At 37.3% G+C, this 22788-nt stretch overlaps 1 protein-coding gene across 9 annotated transcripts; it reads right to left on the bottom strand.

The window, feature by feature from the left end:
• Nucleotides 1-1280: 1280 nt before the first annotated feature.
• Nucleotides 1281-21287, bottom strand: LOC127658313 (Friend leukemia integration 1 transcription factor-like). Of its 9 annotated transcripts, none has more exons than XM_052147533.1 (11): nt 21112-21287; nt 12602-12744; nt 12261-12466; nt 11174-11343; nt 6200-6403; nt 5906-5977; nt 4534-4602; nt 4386-4445; nt 4239-4286; nt 2451-2534; nt 1281-2258 (listed from the first exon to the last, which is right to left on the bottom strand). In XM_052147533.1, the coding sequence occupies exons 3-11, from the start codon at nt 12398-12400 to the stop codon at nt 1735-1737; spliced, it is 1371 nt and encodes a 456-aa protein (XP_052003493.1). In that variant the 5' UTR covers nt 12401-12466; nt 12602-12744; nt 21112-21287; the 3' UTR covers nt 1281-1734. The 9 variants fall into 9 exon arrangements, with proteins under 9 accessions (XP_052003493.1, XP_052003488.1, XP_052003494.1 ...); XM_052147528.1 differs by lacking the exon at nt 21112-21287 and adding an exon at nt 20563-20845; XM_052147534.1 differs by lacking the exon at nt 21112-21287 and adding an exon at nt 19531-19679.
• Nucleotides 21288-22788: the final 1501 nt, after the last annotated feature.

Below are 22788 nucleotides of genomic sequence, written 5' to 3'. Positions count from 1 at the left end.
GAAAAGCGTGAAATGGTGCAATGTCCTGCAAAAGGCATGAAAACAATTGATATATATAGCAAAAACTGAAGAGATCATCGAGATGTCGAAAGATTTGTGAGTGATTTACAGCACAGAAGAATTTGATCAGATAAAGGCTTAAGAGAGGTTTCCGTCATATTAATATTATTAAAAGGGCAGCTATAAAAAAAAAAAGCAACTGATCAGCAAACAGGTGTTTGTAGCTGCTGGTGTCTCTGGAGTCCCAATAAACTTTCAAGGCTGGCAGTTGTGCATAAAGCTGCATTTCGGCCACACCTAACCAAAGCTCACAAAGAGAAATGTTTGACTGAGACGTCAGCAAGGAGGTGGTGGAGCGATGATTTGGGCTGGAATATTGGGAAGTGAGATGGTAGGTCTCTTTAGGGTCCCAGACAGTGTCAAAATGACCTCCTGCAAGATGTGTGGAGTTCCTAACAGACCATTTTCGGACCATGGTATAAAGAGAATAATCGTGCATGCAGGACAACGTACCATCCCATGCTGCAAAAAACACCATTGACTCATTGATTGCTATGGGCATAAAAAGAGAAAGAAATCATGGTGTGGCCACCATCATCCCATGATCTCAATCCTATTGAGAACCTGTGGAGCATCCTTAAAAGGAAGATCTATGATGGTGGGCGGCAGCATAAATGAAATCCTCAATCCTCAAATGAAATACTGGCAGAAACTATAATTGGACATACAATTGAAGTCATCCCAAAGAAGGGCTCATAATATGTAACTTGAACTGTAAATAGGTTTTTTGTTTTAAATTGATAATTGTTTTTTTTAACAATTATCTGTCCATGCAGCACATATGACAGATTTCTGTTTTGAGTTCATTATAACCCATTGAATGTTTTCAAAGTATATTATGCATAATTATTTGGAACCACTTTTTTTTAATTTTTTTTTTTTAAATATCAATAAAGCTGTTGACATTCAGTTCTTTCACATGTAATAACATCCACATTGTAAAATAATTGTTGAGGATAAAATCATTAATCATACAGTTAGAAAAACAAACGAAAATGGCATGTGCATAATCATTTGGAACATGGTGTTTAGCAAATGTCATTTATATTGTATATTTATGAATAAATGCAGTAAAATGTAACTGAATTCTTGCCTTTTAAGCCTAGCCTTTTTAGGAAGGGATAGTTTTTTATTGTAGGAATGCACTGATGTATAAAAGGTTCTGTAGATTGTTTTTTTTTTGTTTAAAGGACTTTAATAAAAAACAATCCTCAAAGACCTGAAGTGAGCTACATATTTTTATTGGTTTGATATATAATGTTACACTCAGGAGAGTGGGGTTATTTGATTAAAACAATTCTGTACAAAGGCACTTGCATACAAAAGAATATTACATGTAAAACATTATAGATGAATATGTATGATTTTGGGCACATCTTTTCAAAGCCCTAAATGGAACATGCAAACATATTTACAATTTAGCCCTAAATAAGTACAGCTGTTTTGGATATGCATATGTGCTGTACAGAAATGTGACGAGATGAAGTTAATGGCTGTGACTGCTACAGGAGGTTTTAAACTGGCTTGATATTTCATAAGGATCCCCCAAAGTTGCTAATTCATTCTCTTCAACGACCTAATGAATAGCCTATAGGTGTTAAAAGGGCACCAAGAGATATCAGCATTAAGGCCGTGGATATTGATGTTAGGCTTAAAGGTTAATCGGGCTGCCGTTTAGTAGTAAGAGTTCAAATGTGAGTGGGTGCTGGGGTGTCGTGGCATGGGTGAGCTGGGATACACCACCCCTGTTGTGGAATTCCAGTAGGTGGCTGGAGTCCCAAAAAAATTCCCAGAGGAAACTGGCATGGGGGTCGAATGGGTGCCCATGAAGTTCATTTTTGGCTGGTGGCTGTGGAAGCTCTGCATGTAAGGAACTTCGGCCTGGTATTTGAGCACGCCACCTTCTGGTGGATGGTTTTGGTGGGCTTGTGAAATGCCTTGGAAATCGAATTTGTATGCGTAGCGCTTGCCATGCACCTTGGTCATGATGTTCTTGTCATAGTAGTAGCGAAGGGCGCGGCTGAGCTTGTCATAGTTCATGTTAGGCTTGCTCTTTCGCTCTCCCCAGCGCTTGGCTACCTCATCTGGATCAGTCATCTTGAATTCGCCATTAGTGCCCTCCCAAGTGATGATGGTAGCATTATTGCTGTCGGACAGCAGCTCCAACAAGAACTGCCACAGCTGGATCTGACCAGAGCCTGCATGAAAATAGACAATAGTCCAAAAAGACCTTTTAAAATTAAACCGATAATGTAATGGAGTAAGTTAAACAAAGTGAGAGAGTCTCTGAGGCACAGCAGGAAATAAACTATTATAATTCTGTCTCCAAATGTGACCTTTTTAATGTATGTTGTATAAAGAAACAGAATGTGGGTCGGCCAGTCACCTACCCACAGTCCTGTCAGTGCTGGTGACGGGCAGGTTGTTAGAATTTTGTTTGGTCTTTCGGATCTTTGTGTGGAATGGTTTCTTTTCTGTGTGAAGAAGGTTGGGCAAACACAATCATACTAATCTCATGGTGTGTGGGTGTGTTGAAGTCAGAAGTTTACATACACTTAGGTTGAAGACATTAAAATTAGCCACTCCACAGATTGAATATTAGCAAACTATAGTTTTGACATGACACGTAATGACAAAGTAATTTTTCCAACAATTGTTAACCGACAGTTTGTTTCATTTTTAACTGACTATATCACAATCCCAGTCGGTCAGAAGTTTACATACACTAAGCTGACTGTGCGTTTAAGCAGCTTGGAAAATTCCAGAAAATTATGTCAGCCTTTAGACAATCTGCCAATTAGCTTCTGATAGGAGGTGTACTGAATTGGAGGTGTAGCTGTCAATGTATTTTAAGGCCTACCCTCAAACTCAGTGCCTCTTTGCTTGACATCAAGGGAAAATCTAGAGGAATCAGCCAAGAACTCAGGAAAAAAAAATTGTGGACATCCACTAGTCTGGTTTATCCTTGGGAGTAATTTCCAAACACCTGAAGGTACCACATTCATCTGTACAAACAATAGTGTGCAAGTATAAACACCATGGGAACACGCAGCCATCATACCGCTTTGTTTCTTTGTTTGTAATTTTGACCAACCGTCTTTCCCCATTTAAGTAGATAAAGCTGTACTTTTCCTGCTTTTTTACATTAAATATAGCTGCCAAGCTTGCCTGGTAGCATTCCAAAGATGACCGCAGAATGGACTGACTTGCTTTGAAAGTGACTTTGGCTACACTCAAAGACTGTGCACTGCGTTATCCAGTATTCATGAACGCAAATTCTAAGCACAATTATCATGCCAATGGGAATATTTGTGCTATTGTTGGGCATATGCACTCAAACTGTGTGTATTGTATGTTAAAGAAATGGTGCAAATTACAATTTGCTATTTTCCTGAGAAATAGGCGATTACGCTTGGACATCTGAAAACCACATCTATTTTTGGCACAAAGTCTAAACTCAGTCTGAGTTTGCAGTGCAGTGATTCCACCAGTTGATGATATCAAAGATCTGTTGATCACTTTTAATACTTGCTGTGATTTGTGTCAGTAGAATAATTGATTTGATTAATTAAACTTACATTCTTTATAATTTAACACAGCCTACATCCAATTAGTCTTGACGAGTACCACATTTTCCATGTGTATATAAGTAGCATGTCACTGTCATAGAGATATGCCTGACATTCAACAAGGATGCAGTTAATGCGCAAAAGAATGTAAGACACACATGGTGCATATTTCTGTTCTTATAATGCATTGCAATTAGCCTATTTACACAACTAAACTAAATTCTTATGAAAGGGCTGTCTTCATTTATATTGCTTTTCATTCCACATGACCAGGAATGGGAATATACAATAGTACACAGATGGTGCAATAACCGCGTAAAAATCTTCAAATTAAGTCCCACTAACTCTTAAGATTTGCCGCATGCTTGCACGAATAGCGAAGTTTGTGGCCATGCCCACTGACTTTGCATGTATGGCACATCGTATAGCACTGTGCTCAAGCATAGCAGTCTTAAAATAGGTCTACTAGTCTTAATCGTGCTTTAAAAAGGTTACACACGCAACTTTGTGTCCAAGCTGTGTATAATACAGAGTGTATACATACTCTAAAAGGCCACATTTGTTTATCATTTGAGTTATACGTAATGTACATTGGATGAAAGTTCTTACCTGGATTTGCTAAACGGCTACTAATTGGACCTAATGCTTGGTAGGGATCTGCAAAGATTGAAAATGTACAATACCGATTCCATATTTTAGCTTGAGGTGAAACTACATAATGAATAAAAACATTTTAATTTAATTAAAAGTGTTAACCTTGAAGTCTCGGTGGAGGCTCTGTAATTCTGGTATTGTGCTGATGCTCGATTAGAGAACCTGTGGTTAAAACAAAAGTGAGATTTCCTTTAAAAGCTGACCATTTTGTGCAACTTTAATATGCTTTATGAATGTAGAGTAAGCTTACCTTTTGGAACAGCTGGCAAGGCATTTGAGGACCAACTGTTCCTTCTGGTGATCTCCTCAAAGCTGTTTTCTGTGCCAAGGCAAAGTCAGATAAGAGAGGTTAGCAAAGGGAGATTTCACAGGAAATGGCTTTAAGGAGTAAGGAGAAAGGCAGCCGTGCATTAAAGGTCCCTAATGAAAAGCATAGAGCATAACATAAACCAAGTGGAAAAACATTAAGAAGTTCTGAGGATGGCACACAATTCCTCGGGGCGATTGTCCTTTTGTTTCAACCGATTCTATGTGCCACAGAATAGTCAGTTGTGTCCTAACCTGAGATCTATGCCCCTTATTTCCTGTCCTGATATAGCTGTTTCCTGTGTGAAACTGCAACCCTTCAAAAACATTGCAACACTAAGGTAATACTCATAAAATTAGCACACCACAGTTTGTATAGCAGCACTCAACACTAAATTGTAGGCCTAGACTTTTTTTCAGACTGCTGACTTGTATATTTTATATGGAACAGTTAAAGTTCTCTGACTTATAAACACTCATCAGCCTAGTGCGTCTTGTGTAGGTGAATAAAATGTCATCCTCCATTAGGATCTAAAATGAACTCCTTGGCTTTGTCTAGTATATAATACTTGCCAGTGTCCAGTAACTTTATAAAGAAATTGAGAAATAAAACATGGTTTAAATGGAAGTGCAAGAATTGACACGATAGCTGGGTTTCCATACAGTTATTTTATGCTAATTTGGGAAAATCTGGATGGAAAAACTAAGATGCAAATAACATACTGTATATGTATGTGAGTTCATATGGGAATATAGATCAAAGTCCTTATGTAAATGCATAATTCACTCAGAGATTATCATCAATATTATCGCATAGGCTATAGCATCTCAAATGTTGTTCTGGTTAGTCTGAAATGCCAAAGCCTGTCATCAAAATGATTGGTGGCTATAAGCTCCCAGAACTGTCAGGCACGCTCTCCCTCCCAGGCATAAGGTATCTGCCAATGAATGCTAGCAAACATGTCAGATTGTTTTGTCTGCGCACTTGAGTAATTACATTCAATAAAAGAGCCACAGAGGCTTCAACTGCTGTTTTAATTTATATTATGCACCAATTTCCCCAGAAGTTACTATTTTGTTCTCTTAAACATATGGAACATATGGATGGAAATGCTGTTGTTTATTTTTTTCGAAAAATGTTTATGCGACATTCAAATTTGTTTCAATGAAAATGTGTAACTTCGATGGAAACATGACAAATGACCTGCACTATTTGTCTCTAATTTCCCAGCTGGAAAAAACCTGCATAAATATGTCATGTTCCAATGTTATAAAGATGTGGCAAAACATTCAGTTTGGACCCTGCATTGACTTACCAGCTTTCACCTGTAGTCTAGGTTGTGGTTGTGTATTGGTTGGGGTTGTGGGGTAGGAAAAAGTTGGACTACCTGAGTGAAGAATAGCAAAGAAAACAAAGTCCCTGTTTATCTTCTGTATGGATATAAATGGGCACACATCATTTCCAGAATGTACTAACCGTAACCTACATTGGTTACATTAGTTAAACTGAAATGGTTAAAATTGCATAATGGTTTTCCCTGATGTGTTCTTGAGAAAATGAACAATTAGTAATCGATTATTCATATGGAATTACAGGCAATGTTCCTTACTCTCCCGGAGGTAGTTTAGGTGGGAGAGCAGGATGTCTGTGTTGTATGCGGAAGTGAGACGCATCATGTCCTCTTTGGACATTTTGCAGAGTGCTTTTCCATCCAGGGTCTGAAAGAGAGACACGTCCACATCTGATAGCCCATATTCCTTTATAGCCCAGTCTACCCACTGCCGCACATGGTCTTGTGTCCATACTTCTGGGTCTTAAAGAGAACAAAAGAAAACATTTGGAACAAGCACTTGAGAGGTGAGTTCAAAAAAGAGGTAAAAGAAAAGTCAACGCCCAGACACTCTGCTACTTCTGTCCTTGCTCTCACTAATGTAAGGTTTTAAACTCAAGTAATTTATGTATTTATCAGATGCTTTTATCAAAAGAGACTTCCATTGCGTTCAAGGTATACATCTTTTCTGTTAGTTTGCTAGCTCCCTGGGAATCAAACCTGTGATATTGCCATATAGTGCCATGCTCTTCCAGTATGTACCTTATAGCACAGAAACCATAGTATAATTAAGCAGTTAATTTTTTGTCTTAACTTTACAAGAAATATGATGTCATATCCAAGTATTATGTGCATTATAATTGTTTGGTCTGAGTGACTCATAAGAAAGAATCCCAAACACGTATTGTCGCACAGAACAACTCTACCGTTTTGACGTTTTATGATGTCACGATGACCTTCAAAACGCCTCCCTAAAGATAACTCAACATCTTAATTGGTTTGTAAGAAAGAAAGAAAAATTATCTCTATTGGGATCTGTGCCATTTTCATTGTTTAGTCTGCTGAGTTGGCTTTGAATACCGTGATCTTAGACGATACGGAAAAAGGACATCGGTGCATCCGTGGGAATTTCTCACTTTTACAATGCCCTTTTCCCCACAAGCCTGACATATTTATACATCCTCTACATGGGTTTATGTCTGGAGTTGGCCAATTTCTAAATCAAGTCTTTTACTCCACTTGTGATTTTACTCCAGCCCTCTGATTGGTTATTTGTAAGTTTGAACCCTTCCCTTGTTTTTATTTGGTTGATAACTTCTTTCACTTGTACTCTTTTAGCCCTGATGAAGGCCTGTGTGCTGAAACAATTTTGCAAAAAGTATTTTTCCTCATGTTTCTCCATTCCACGATGGTTGCTGGATATGCTTTTTTTCATCTTGCTGGTTTTGAAGAGTTGCACAAGAACAACTCTACAATATTTACTGCCCTTAGCAGCCTTTTACAAAATGATGAGGTGATTTCATATTTTAACTTGGACTGTCAATTGATTTAAACGTATTAATCAAATTAATTACATGTGGCGATTAATTAATCAAATCAATTCAACAAGCTACTCTGAGAAACTGAAAAACAAGTTTTCAGCAAACAACCCTGCATCCGTGTGGAGAGGCCTGAAAGACATTACTAAGACACCATCCACCAAAACTGTAGGGAATCAACTGGCTGACGACCTGAATGTGTTTTACTGTAGATTTGAAAAGCCAAGTCTCACATCCCACACCCGCTCTGACCTTCACTTCACACAAACACCAACACCTCCTGCAACCACCCTACTCCCCACTCCTGCTACTCAACCTGCACTTAAGATGTGTGAAGAGGATGTGTGCTGGTCCTTACAGAAACAAAACCTTGTGTTTGCTTCCCCTGGGAGATATTATCAGGAATTGTGGAATAAGTTTCCACTGTTATACCGATGATACCCAACTTTATTTCTTCAAAACCTGATGAAATTTCACAATCTCCAAATTAGCAGAGTGTATCATTTAAATTAAAGATTGGATGTCCAGAAACTTCCTTCTACTCAATTCTGACAAAACAGATGTACTAATTATTGGCCAAAAACCTCTAAAACAAGCTGCCAATATATAATTTGACACTCGATAGATGTACTGTTACATCATCTTCAACAGCAAAGAACGTAGGTGTTATATATGATACCAATCTGTCCTTTCAAAATCAAATTACCAATGTTTGTAGAACAGCATTCTTCCACCTAAGAAATATTGCTAAATTACGGTACATGCTCTCTGTTGCTGATGCCAAAACACTAATTCATATGTTCATGACCTTAAGACTAGATTGTTGTAATGCATTACTGGGAGGATGTCCAGCAAGATCAGTTAATAAACTTCAATTAGTTCAAAATGCAGCTGCCAGAGTGCTGACGAGAACCAAGAAATATGATCATATTATACCCATTTTATCATTGATACATTGGCTACCTGTTAAATTTCTTATTAATTTAAAAATTCTGTTAACTATGTACAAAGATTTGAGTAGTCTAACTAATTCCATCACGTTCATTACGATCACAAAACTCCTGTTAATACTTCCTAGAATAGAAAGGAGGTAGATCCTTTTCACATTTGGTCCTAAACTATGGAATAGTCTCCCTTTCACTGCTCAGGATGCAGACACACTCACTCAGTTTAAGTCTAGACTAAAGACTCATCTATTTAGCCAGGCATACACCTAATTTATCCATCAACTCACAATTAGGCTGCTTTAGTTAGGTCTGCAGTAACCAGACACATTGATCATGATCTATAACTCTGCAATAAATTGAATGGCATCTATGCTAATATTATTCTATTTGTTTCCCTGTCTCAACCTCAGGACTCCTATTGTGAGGTCACCAGAACCAGCTGGATCCAGCTCCATTCCTGCTTCCAATGCTATGTTTCTCTTAGTGATGATGACTAAATGCAGCCGGTGACAGCCAAACATCACTTCAGTCTTTTACGATGGACTTCAGAGGATGAACTGATGCCAACTCCAACCATAAGACATACATCATATGCCATTGCCTGAACCTTGGACTTAGGATAGACCTCACCGAAATTACCGGCCGGTTGATCTGCGATGCACCTAACTGATTTCTGCCTGCATCACCTCGGTCTAATGATGGACTACACTCTTATATGTGAACTTCTGCAGTCCAGGATGAATTTCAAAGACTTTAGTCATTAATCTTACAGTTCTTCCAAAATATTTGTTTAAACACTGGCTCTTAACACTTACATAGTTTAATAATTTTAAACCATGACTTGCACTATACATAATTAAGTAATATTGGCATTATATTCATGATGCTTGGTTTCTTCCAAGGATATTTTTCTACATTTTTCTACACATTATGGAGTTTTGTGTTTCTTGCCACAGTCGCCTTCGGCTTGCTCACTGGGTTTCTAAATACAAATACTATTTAATTACTTATTTTTAATCACAATTCACAATTGTATTTTATCAAACTACACAACGATGACTAAGACATAATAGATAATACAGTTTCATTTTCTGATAATGCAGGATTTTCTGTAAAGCTGCTTTGAAATGATGTGTGTTGTGAAAGGTGCTATACAAATAAAAATGACTTGACTTGGCCCATCATAAACGCAGCATTCAGGACACTATGTCAAGGTATGTAGTTTGAAATGTAGAAAAAAATACACCTCTAGACCCCTGCATTTGGAACTGCCCTGTGTTTGGATGCAAGAACTTATCTTGTCTGCTGTCAGTAAATGTAGTTTGTTGCCTCTATAAAGCTGTGCAGCTAGAGTTACGCTTACTGCCCCTGCTGAAAACGTGAAGGTGGTACTACAACCTTGAATTGCTCCAATGATAGGAATATTCCTTATTACGTTTCGGGAGCATTATTAATTGCACTCATTGTTGTAAAGCATTATTTTTTATACAATTAATGGTACTGAATTCACACGTTAAATCGACAGCCATAGTTTTAACAGAACAGATTCTTGCAAAAGTGTTAAAGACTTTTTAATATGTCATTCTTTTATATATATATATATATATAAAAAATCTCTAATTACTAATTTTATAATGTGTATCTAACTTAACATTATCATATCATCATTTCATATTAATTTAAGTTGCACAAGACTTAAGTACAGCTAACACAGTAAAAGGTCTTGGTTCATTTTGAGTCGGACATGATTAAATAAAGGCAGATGCTACTTGTACACTGGTGCAAATAATGGTATATGCTATTTACACCCCAGTGCAAATAGTGGCAGATATTATTTTGCACCCCAACCCTGGTGTAAATAATGGTAGATACTAATTGCGACCTGGTGCAATTGGTGTCAGATATTATTTGCACCCATATTTAAATACTAACATACAGTATGGGCATCACTGCAGTGTATTTATTGTGTTTATTTAGAGTCCCAGACACACTAAATTAACCTCTACCCCTAAACCTAATCTTACCTTGGTTTTTACTACATTAACCATAGTTTCACGCAGGAACGAGTGCGATCAACAGACCTCGCCTCCGGATCAAACCCTTGTCTGCACTCCTCTACATATACCGTGACCAAATGACTGTGATAAAATCAACATTTATTTAAATGGTTGTAAAAGAATAGTAATAAAAGAAAATTAAGAGTGGAACAAAATGCGGATTCGAATTGCTGTTGCTAGGGCAACAGTACGCATTCACACAGGGCTTTACTGTTTTGCGCTGTAAATTTGAAAGAAACTTCTCCGTGTAATTTGTTTGGGAATCGGACTACACTGGTTACGCTGTTCTGTTTTGCTCTGCTGATTCAACAGTGATGTTGCAGTGACAGTGTTTATAAAGCTACCATTCAGCACAGTGTTTTAGCGTCCAGTCGCATCTGCAGAAGGCGGCACATTCGAGTACCTTTATTGGAACTAAAAGTAATATATCATTTGGTTCTTTTTTTTATGGAACCAGTTTAAAAATAAGAACCGGTTCTTGGTTCCCAACACTAATCACCAAAGATATTTTTCAATCCCTCCCTTCCCACTACCACTCATAGATACCACTTTCATGATCCAATCAAGTGCACACACCCCACAATATTTTTTTCTGGTTGGGTGTGTTGAAACACTTAAAAAAACCAATAAAATAGTCACATTAAGTACAATGAATTGTGATGGCATTTTATGTTGACGATTACATATTAAGCACTTTATTAAACATCTCACCTGCTGGTACAATCACCCGCTTCTCCTCTGTGGCACTACTTGGTGGTGTGGCAGTTTGTGGGCTACTCCGGGGTTCAGGGTAGGAGGCCTGGTAGCCCAACTGTCCTTCATCACTGTTACTCATGTGTCGTGTCCTTTTTGTCACACTGCAGTCCACGGGGGACTCTCGGCTGTAGCATGGATAAAGAAAAATGAAATTATGGAGGGAAAGAAGTCTTAATTTTCGTGATGTTAGGGGTGCCTGAGTAGCTCAGTGAGTATTGACGCTGACTACTACTCCTGGAGTCACAAGATCGAATCCAGGACGTGCTGAGTGACTCCAGCCAGATCTCCTAAGCAACCACATTGGCCCGGTTGCTAGGGAGGGTAGAGTCACATGGGGTAACCTCCTCGTAGTCGCTATAATGTGTGGTTCTTGCTCTCGGTGGGGCACATGGTGAGTTGTGCATGGATACCGCGGAGAATAGTGTGAAGCCTCCATACGTGCTATGTCTCCGCGGTAACGTGCTCAACAAGCCACATGATGAGATGCGCTGATTGATGGTCTCCGACATGGAGGCAACTGAGATTCGTCCTCCGCCACCCGGATTGAGTCACTATGCAACCACGAGGACTTAGAGTGCTTTGGGAATTGGGCATTCCAAATTAGGGAGAAAATAAAATGTTTTGTTATTTTAAAGGCATAGTTCACTAAAATATGTATATCTTCCCCATTTCATATATGTTTCATATGTGTTCATACGTCAATGATGCTGAAGGGTTATTGGTTCATGTCATGTGACTGATCGTATGACAGCAAGTGTGAATGTGAAATGAGAGTTATGATGGAGGGTTTTTCAGTGAATAATTACCTAAAATTCCTCACACAGGCTATTGTGTGGTTTCAGAAGACTTGGGATGTAGCTCATGAGTTGAATGGGCTACTTTTATGATAATATTTAGTCCTTTTTGGAGCTTGCCTGCTGTTATTGTATGGGAAAAAGCAGCTCGGACATTGTTCTAAACATGAAAGTCATGTTTTTATAATTACATGAGGGTGAGTAAATTTTATGATACATTAGCTCATCCATCAGAGTGTTTCCCCCACCTGGTTCCGTTAACGTGTTCTGCTCTCTTTGCTGGGTTCTGCGCTGCCGATCCTGTCCAGTCTGGCTCAATGGGTTCTACGCTCTCTTCTGAACCCTGTCTGAACACTGCAGGTGAGGTGATCTCTCCTTTCATTTGCATGGCCTGGGGACCATTGAAGGGTGACTCAAATATGGATTGGTCTTCACTCACCACTGATAGAGCTTCCTGTGACATATGCAAACACACTGGTTTTGTAAATGACAAATTCTTAGGCCTACATGTACAACATCTTAACTTAATCTAGGTGAATAACATTTACATTTATGCATTTGGTAGATGCTTTTATCCAAAGCGACTTACAGTACACTTATTACAGGGACAATCCCCCCGGAGCAATCTGGAGTTAAGTGCCTTGCTCAAGGACACAATGGTGGTGGCTGTGGGGATCGAACCAGCAACCTTCTGATTAACAGTTCTGTGCTTAGACCACTTCGCCACCACCACTATAAGCATAGAAAAAAAAGCTTAGTCGGTCATTTAGGTCAGAACATGGATATTAGAGGTTTCTGCTGTACGTTCCTAATCCATGGCTGCTGTCCTAAGAATTGAGGCAAGCAACTTTGTCTTAAATGCAGTGTTAATTTTTACGTTTTTTGTTTTAGTCTTTTAATGAGAATGTCCTTAAACTTAGTCATTATGTCTCATGTCATATTCATTAATTGTCAGTTTTACTGACAAAAATGGCATAATTTTAGTCAATGAAAATAAGTTATTTTAGTTGATAAGGTGCACAACGCATGTCAAAGTGTACAGTAACTGACCATACTTTAGTCAGACATTCAAGCATGAAGAAAAGTTGATTTATTTTGAATTCTTGATGTTTTAGAGACGCATACATTTTCTGTGTTTTAGCCAGTTTAGTATATTGCATTGCATGTAGTGTGTTTTTACGGAAACCGTGTATTTAATGCAACATAGTTGCGCAACTTAGTTCAAGTTCACCTGTTCATTCGCTTCATTGTCTGTGCACGTGTACGTTTTAATATTACAAATACGTTGTGGATATAGTGATTAATCTCATATATAAATGGCATGCGTTAGAGTGAGGTAATTATTCCGTTTATAAAGCGGTTCATTTTGCCTTTCTATTCACGCAGCTGAAAATACACAACATACTGGATTATTGGCTTGTGTGTCAATCAAAAAAAGTTACTCAGAGGTCCTTTGAGGATAAAAATATCCAAAACTGCCATAATAATATGATATATTAATATTATTTTCCACTTTCAATTAGTTAATTTTTTTTAATCAACATCAGTCCTGATCATAACTACCAAATATTCATTCATTTTCAGGATTGTAACCCTTTACATGCCAATTGTTTTTATATAATGCCACTGTTTTTTTTTACACGCACGCACGCACACACACACACACACACACACATTTCTCAATACACACAAAACACACTCATTTATTTAATTGGCCTGTAGTGCTCTATAATACAGCAAACAGAAAATAGGAAAAAAGCATGTATTTGCTCCATAGGCTAAACATGAGAAAAATGGCACCATCTGTTGGAAAGTATTAAAACTTTTAATTTTGAAGCTAAGGCTCAGGAATGAAAGCATAATATCATAGAATTCATGATATTATGCTGTAATGGCACATTTTTCTGAGTGTAACTATTTTGTGTTCACAGTGTATCAAACTTCCCCCAAAAATACACACCATTAGCAAAATGTATGCTGTTGGCATTAACGCAGACAAAATGATTCAATAAACAAAAATTAAAAAGACAAAAATGAAAAGCACAAGGGTTAATAATTTCTTTCTAGACCTTTCTTCTAAAAACATCTAGTTTCTCTAGATGTTTCTTCTATTTGAGCACTTTTAATTCCTTGCAGCATAATTTTTTTTTCTGGTCATATTTGTTTTTATTTGTATTTTTTTAAAAGACCTTTGTCAGAAAATATTTTTGTCAGTAATTTCAGTGATAAGATTAGCACTTCTTATCTATATAAAATGTAAAATGTAAATTACTTTCAACTAAGAGCCCATCAAAGTTTTTGGGCAACGTGAAACACTAGCCAGAATCCAAAACATTTTCTGATTTCCAATCCTGGCACATGTGCAAACCTGATGTTCAGCTACATTAATACTGAAACTTAAAAATGTGCAGTTTATTTAAATGGTTTTGGGTGTCTTCAGCCTAAAGGTAGTTATGAATTGACACCAGATTGTTGTGAGTCAAATTAGGAATTGAGACATGATCTGTGGGTTTTCTTCCTGTGTTTAAAGTTGACTAGTAGTCTGCTGTCTAGCCTTGGAGATGGTATACACTAGGTGTGTCAGCTTAAAACTTAAAGAAGGGGGTGTTAGGGTGTTTTCAGACCTGTAGATCCTTTTTTTTTTGTTTCCGAAACTGTTACAGTTGTATTTTCTTCTGGGTTCGGTTCTTAGTTCAAACCGGACCAAAACTATGTCAATAAAAGTCACATGTGAGCAAGCTGTCCCCTTATTGGTCACTATCTTTGTTCACTGTTCCAGGATTAAGCTCATCCATTGATATACTGGTTAAAGTTATATGCCTGTAAAATTAGTCAATCATCACAAATTTTCGAGAGTTTTCGAGCATCGCCATTTAGAGGTTGTGCGCTCCAATTACAAATGATCCATCACATCATGGATATGAGTTGTAACGTTTCCGTCATGGTTATGTTTACCAGACTTTAGTTGCTTTTGCATTATTTCTCCAACGAAACAGGCCTGTTGTCACAGATCTCCCACTCTCGCACGTGCACACACACAAACAGCAGCGTAAAGCCTCGTAAAAATGATTTTCATTTGTCAAAAAGTTGCTAACGCCGTCCTACCCGTGTTGTACCGCTGTCAAAAAGAGGGAAATTATTGTACTAAAATTAGCCTACCTCAGGACTTATAAAACAGCTTATATTTTAAACGTGCAATTATATCTAATGTAGTTCCCAAAAGGCTATATCCACGTTTTGATGATTAATTAAACAGAAGTGCTGATCTACAGATGTCTTCCCCAAAGATCCCCCCCCTTTGGTTCATGGTTTTTATAGGGATATTTTTAGGTTTGTTGGTCTGTTAGGTCGGTTTGCATTCTCACCACAAGCGAACCGCTCCAGAGTTCGTTTGCAATCGGTCCGAGACCACCTCATTCAAGCGATCTCGGACCGATCCGAGTGCGATTGTCGTGTTCATGTATGCCTAAATGAACTGAACCAATGGAGAATACACGCCAGGTGTTAAAACGCCCTTAAACATTCAAATGTATGTACGTGTTTATGTGTGACTAAATGTTTGTGTTATAGATGAAGTCAGGGAGCTTGTTTCGAGAGGTTCAGTATTGTCTTTAGAGCTGAAATACGTCAGCACTGAGCTTTTTCGGTGGCTCACAGGAAATCTGGCCCGCATGTGCTGTGAAACCTTTTGGCATGGGGCATGAGATAGGAAACAGAGGAGTGGTAGAAATGTAGGTCATTTAAAGCTGAAAAACAAATTTGATGTGAGTGCCATGGGGTTGAGGGTCACCAAACACGCAGCCTTGATGAGGCCTTCTTAGTAGGGTGCATTCACCTGACACTGTAACATCTGATTTACAGCATTGCAAATATTTTACAGGAATATGTTTCAGTGGTTATGCTGCCATAATTTACCTACAAAATCCATATACCCATTGCTTTTGCGATTAAAAAAAAAAAAGGCATTTTTCACTAATTACCAAAAAGTCTACCAATAGCTACTATATTTCAGGGGAGTCTGTTATACTGCATTTTTTTCTCCCCATATCTCCCACTTGTTTTTACCTCTCTGATTGTATAGCCTGCTGACTATGGGTGCGGCATTCTCTGGGGCACATTGATGAGACTTGCTGCACCTCTTCATCAATATTGAGAAGTAACTAACTAGCTTCTAACATAATTACATTATACATTATATGTTAGAACGTAGCAAAAGCTGAACTAATGTCACACTAGTTCAAATTTTGCTACTTTCTAACATGTAATATATACATTACTTTTTGTTATATTTGTTTGTTACATTGTTTTGTGCATGCAAAGCCAAGCAAAACTAATCCTACTGCGTTTTATATCTCTCTCTCTCTCTCTCTCTCTCTCTCTCTCTCTCATGGGAAGTCCAAAACATTTAAGCAAATCTGTACATTTGGGGGATTCATGTGAGTGAGCCAGTTTAACCAATGACCAATTGACTTGTATGTAGCATTGAGAAGTCCAATTAGTTTTGTTGAATCAAAATGTTCGGACAGTTCACTTAAATGAACAGTTTCCACTGAACGATTCACCGAATCACTTGAACTCCTGTGTAAAAATCACTGTGTCGTCTTTGAAGGTAAATATTTAGGTAATTGCAGCTGTCTATCACTATGTTTCAACTTAGTTAATATAAAATATTTGTAATAGTTGTATTGAATATTAATTCACATGGTTCATTTAGTATATTGATTTGGTATGCATTTGTTCTGTTTAATGTTGCAAACCTATTTTTGTTAAATGTCATCCTAATTGAAATTTTTGCCAGATAAATTCTATAGAATTGATGGTGTAAAATTAGATAATGTCATTTGAGAGTTATGTAATAAAAAATCTCCTTTAATAGCTTCAAAGCTTCATATTTGCTTGTTGTGTAACTACCTACTTTTTCAAAGGAGTAGTTTGATTGTAGCTACTTAGTTATAAATAGCTTATAGTTTTCAAAGCATTTTCACTGTGTTGTTCCCACTATCCAACTAGCTAGCAGTCAGAGCAGACCAAGTCAAATCACAAAATAAAATGTGCCCTGTGTTGGTATTATATTTATAGTAAAGACATGCATCATACCTTGTTCTGTTACATTTTCATCCAACTAGATATTCATGAATTGCACTACCTAATTCTCATCGATACATTCAACGAGAACACTTAATAACAAATACTATGAAAATTCGTGCATGAGTAGAGAAGTGAAAGCAAGCTCAAAACAAGGCCAAGCTGAGAGTTCGAGAAGTCTTTCATCACCTAATCTTAATGCATTTGCAAATCTCAGTCTCATGTGAACGTGTACAAGAGCAAACTGCAATCCACAGCCTCAGCTTATGGTATGAGGTTCAATTTAGTGCTGCTCTTTGTAGTAGAGGCGGCAGATGCACCAAACTTATTGTGCAACAGTAGTTGTATAACACTGTAAACTTTTTCAGTTCTCCAGTGCCACTTGAAAAGCCACTTGAGGTCTGTCAAAAAAATTCAGATATGAATGAATATACAAACTGATATATTTACACCTCATTCTGAACATATGTTATTCAGCCGTAAACAGAATACATTTACAGCCATATCAGCATGGCTTTTAATTGAGCAAGTGGAATTAATAACTGTTATTTTATACTGCAGTTAAAATTATTCTGCACCTATGCACCTTTTTAACCACAACCACACACACACACATATAGTATTGCTCTCTCATCTAAAATGATGTACATAAACATACTCTACCGTGGCACCAATGCCACAACTGACTTCCTGTTCAATGAGTTTCATATCAGACTCTGTTACTGAGAAACCAAACACAATATTTTTGCAAACATAAACTGACACAAATGTCAAGGTCAGAGAAATGAACGCACATCTTGCATCAGAGAAATATACACAAACACACACACACAAAAGAATAATGCTATTGTTGTCCTTGGCGCCACTTGGAGCCTGTGACACATGCATGGGGTGTTTGCAAGTCAATTGCAACAAACATCAACTCGATATTGTGAAATTATCACTATTTTGACAAGAGAGCTTATGAGCTATACTCAATGGAGCTACACTGTCTTAAGCTTCTTAAAAATAGCCTCAATGCTTTTCAGTGTTTTATGTTTTGGAGGTTTTGCACAGAAACTAATCACACAGCAAATCACCCTCAAAGGGTGGAGCTCACTCGCATTTAGGCCTGCAAGTTTGCAAAAGCAATCTGTTCGATTCTGTTATCATCTGTGAGTTTTACTAGAAAACCGGTGATGTTTGGGGATGTAGCCTCTTTTCTAATTGGTCTCTTCCTTCTTATTTCTCAGAGGTGAACAGGTTAGAATCTGATGAGTGCTGCAGGAAGCACCTACAAGAGCATTCTTGAAAATGCAAGCAGGTTATGAAATGTCCCCTTGTTGTCATTATAAGGTTAATTACAGTTATCTGGGATATCTAAACTGTTATCTATAGCCTACATTTCTTACTGCATCCCAATGAAGGCAATGCTAACAGTATGTTATTCTAGCTGGATTGTCATGGTACAGTCATGTTTGTTGATCAGAAATGTTGGGATGAGGATCAAAACACTGATTAACTCAAAATTGCAATAATTTCCCAGATTACTCGAATGCACATACTGTATGCACTCTTAAAAATAAGCAACAGGAAGTGCCAGATTAGGGTGCAAGTGATTGTTTTGTAGGCTTAATTTTAGTCAACGAAAATAAGGAAAAATCTAAAGTTTTCATCTAGTCTTGTTTTAACAATTTCTTACTTGAAATATATTATTATTATTATTATTGATCATTCTCGCATAGATTGAAAAATAATGCATGTGATTCCTTTTACATGTTTTATAATAAATGATCAGATCTGACGCTGACTTTTTGAGATGTGAACCCGTTAAATAACCTTTTATACAGATTTTGTAAACGTCATTGAAGCATTGCCACTTTCGTTTGCTTTGCGTTTAAAAGTGGTTTAAATGTGTGCATTTTATATGACAGTCTTTTAATCTGCAGTCACTGTATTCTGATCGAAACCCACATTCTGCTTTGATACATTTTAACCGCACTTGAGGGAATAAATCAATTTGTTGCGTTTGTGTATATTTAATAACTGATACAATTGCTACATTATTCTTTACTGATTTGTAAACTTAAAATCAACATTAGTAATCGAATCGAATCTTATCAGACTACAACAACTAATAAAGATAGGCCTATTAATAATTTGTATAATAGCTATAATCAAGTTCATGTAGTCTAATTTATAATTTAGGCTATCTGTAGTGTCTAGTTAGGGTTAGTAATAATTATTTACTATTATAAATCCAATGAAGACTTTTGAAAACACAGTCAGTTGTTGCAAGGGTGAAAGAAAGCAGAAGTTGATGTTAAGGCATGCTGATTCTGCAAAGAGACACGCAGCTGCGCTTTGAGCTGCAAAAACACTTTGTGGTTTTCACAAGTTTTTAATCAGCAACATTAGTGTACAAGTGGAGAGAGGGGCGGTTTTCTGACTTACAGAGAGTAACAGCGCGTGGAGCTGCAGCACGTTCGATTTCACTTCGGTTTATTGTCCGGCTAATTTAATTGAAATGTAGAACAATGCATTGGCATCGCACATCTATCGATCAATATGGTTTTGTCAGTCTTTGCTTTTTTTTTTTTTTTTTTTTTTCTCCGAACAGAGGGTGCGGAAGTGTGTGCGGAAAGTCTGAGGTTTGAGACAGGAAGCCTGCTGAGTTCTGATAACGACACCTGACAAGCGCCCAGCACATAAATGATTCCTTAAAGAACTAAATCGGCCATGGAAGAAACAACAGTCAGAACGCAGGAATTGTTGTAATAACAATTTCTCCTTGGTTACAACCGGGATGTATAGCCCAGAGATAATTGCATAGAGTCCAAAAGTTGAATCACAGTTTTCGCAAACAGAAAATACATAAATAAATAAACAACTATACGGCTTAGTACTTTGATGTTCGATTTTTAAACGCGTTCACATTCACAGTTTTTGCTATAAAGTGTAATTGTGATTATTTTCCTAAAGCCTATAGTCTTCTTTACTAATTCAGAAGCACTTGTGGATCTATTTGCGCTACTGTTTGAGGAACACTTCCATTTGAAACGAATTCTAGTCATTATTGCAGTAAACTACAGAAGACGCTTGTCGACAATGCCAATAAAACTACTAGGCCTATAAATATGCGCTTATATTATTATTATATTAACGCTTCTAATAATCATCATCGTAAATCAACCACAACAAGCAAACAATAGCATAATAACTGAAAAAGCCCAACCACTATTAACACTATTTGAAAATTTCCAAATGGCAAATACTGGGATTTTAATTGTTTTTAGTGATTTTAGCGAATAAAACACGCAACCAGCTCCGCTTGCCGCAGTTTTAAGCCATGCATGTTACATCCAAATAATATACTAACAAATTCAACTTATGCATTTTATAACAGTGGATATCAACGAAATTATTTTGCTTTTGCAATGTGCCATGCCCATGTTAACAAGATGAAAATATACAAAATAAAAATACCAGACGCAATGCGATCCGTGATTTCTAAAGTCTCCAGCAGTCCATGATGTTGGCGCCATAAAGCCACCTGCCTCGAGAGCGCCCCGCCATAATTGTGCCATATCTGAATTTTATTTTCCATCTCTCAATTGCTTCAGTTTTCTTCGATCGTATGGTGATAATAGTTAAAGAGGTTAGCTATGTGTACTTAACCGCCTTAGAAGGCTCAGTTAAAAATACCATTGTGGATACTAGTGTTACTGTTACAAAAAAATAAAATAAATAAATAAACGGAATCACCAATTTGTGCATAGCCTACCCTCTCTCGCATTCGCTCTGGACACCATTTCGTTTTTTATCTGAGTCGAAAAGTTGTAGTGGTTTCTTGTGTTATTAAAGAGCCGACATTCAACCACGAACGGGAAGGAAGAGGAAATTTTGTACAAGAAGGAAAGAGTGGGGACCTACATCACCGCCTTGCCTCTCTCACCAGTAGTCGCACCAAGTGTGGGTGGTTGCGCACTCTCTACTCATTTTCAGAACAGACAATAAACCAGATCAAACGCCTACCTTAATAGTACAGTCCATTGCCGTTTTCTGTGGAGTTCATGAAGAAAACACTTTGGTAAACTTAAGCTATATAAACTCAGGTACTTTGATAACCCAGTTGAAACGCATCGACTCGTGGGCACAGGCGCATTTAGTCATCGACGCGAACCATTGCTGCAACATTTTTAGCTTAGACCATAACCGGATGGCAACGCTTTTTTTTTTCTTTTTGAGCTCTCCTTTCTAAAATTGGGAAGTGAAGTCACACAAACGCATCGAGCGTTGTTCTTTATTGGTGAAATCTTATTGCACTAACTTCTCAGAACATGCAAATCAAAATAAAATCCACGGATTGTAATCTGAATCTGACAAGAATGCCAAAAAAATTAAATAAAAAATAAATAAACATCATTACTTTGTTTAGCAGTTATATTGTTTATTTGTCTCATTTTCTTACAATTTACAAGATTTTTCTGCTTTTCTCCAAATAGGTTAAAATCATGAATCTGAAGATCTTCAGAAGTTCTGATCTGAACTGGAGCATTTTTAACAAACTATTTGACCATGGCATTTAACCATACCTTCCACTCATGCAATGCCCTTTTATGAAAGTCCCATATCGTCTTTCCCTCTCCTTGTATATTAATTGATTACTTTATTGATTGACAGTAATACGCTGATAAAGTAATTATTAAGAAAATCTTTGCCTGACTTAACAGTGCTGTTATTGTAGGCTACATATACCAAACGCCTCGGGTGTATTAATAGATCAACATATATGATCATGTTTTTAGACATTTTTTTTGTCTTCAAACAGACAGTTAAAAAACTAAACAGGAAATCGCGCCTTAAGTTAGAACTCTTAAACCACTAACTAGTGATATGAAACACCGTATCAGCATCATGAATCAACAGCTGAATAAAGACATCCGCTACGTTCTGCATACAAATATAAAATATATATATATATATTATAGGCTAAACATATTAGTCAAATCACATACTGTGAATGTTATTTAATACAAGTTAAATACATAAAATTGTTAATATTAACACTGAAAATGTATTTTCCTCCCATGCATAGATATAAATGTTATTCTAATGTTTACGTTGACCTATATTTATATTGGAGCGGCGTGCGCAGCAGGTGAGGTGTCATGGGAATTGGACACTGATTGTATCCTCTTCAGTTCGCGGACTGCTTCAATCACGACTCACGCCTTGCACGACTTACTTACTTTTCCAGATGTATTCTCTTCTGCGCGCCGGAGGAAAATGGCCTGAGGTGTTTGTTTATACAAGGCCCTTGGGTTGGTCTTATCTGTCCGAAGCACTCACGCCGTGATTTCAGGCCTTCTCGGCTCGGAATTTTACAGGCCATTGTTCTCTTGAATGGCTTTTAAAGATACGAACTCAGCTAAGTCTAACTTCCAGTTTTTAACATATATATGTATTTTCTTAAGAAGCACCTTTATAAAATGAGAAAGTGAAATAGGCCTAGGCCTCACAATTAATTATGAGTTTAGTCACTGTTGATATTCTTAATGCAACACAAGAGTATATAAGAGCAGAATATTTTGAAGAAAATCTTCTGCATGGGTTTAATTGTGTAAATTAAAGGGCATCGGCTATTCTTACATTTTTTTCCATGATTAAATGTTTTCACTTGTCATATGCACCACAGAACAGCAACACAGC

The sequence above is a fragment of the Xyrauchen texanus genome, chromosome 17, assembly GCF_025860055.1.
Source record: "Xyrauchen texanus isolate HMW12.3.18 chromosome 17, RBS_HiC_50CHRs, whole genome shotgun sequence".
In the NCBI taxonomy this organism is placed as follows: domain Eukaryota; kingdom Metazoa; phylum Chordata; class Actinopteri; order Cypriniformes; family Catostomidae; genus Xyrauchen; species Xyrauchen texanus.
Note: the sequence above shows the minus strand (reverse complement) of the source record. Positions and strands in the feature narration are given on the sequence as shown.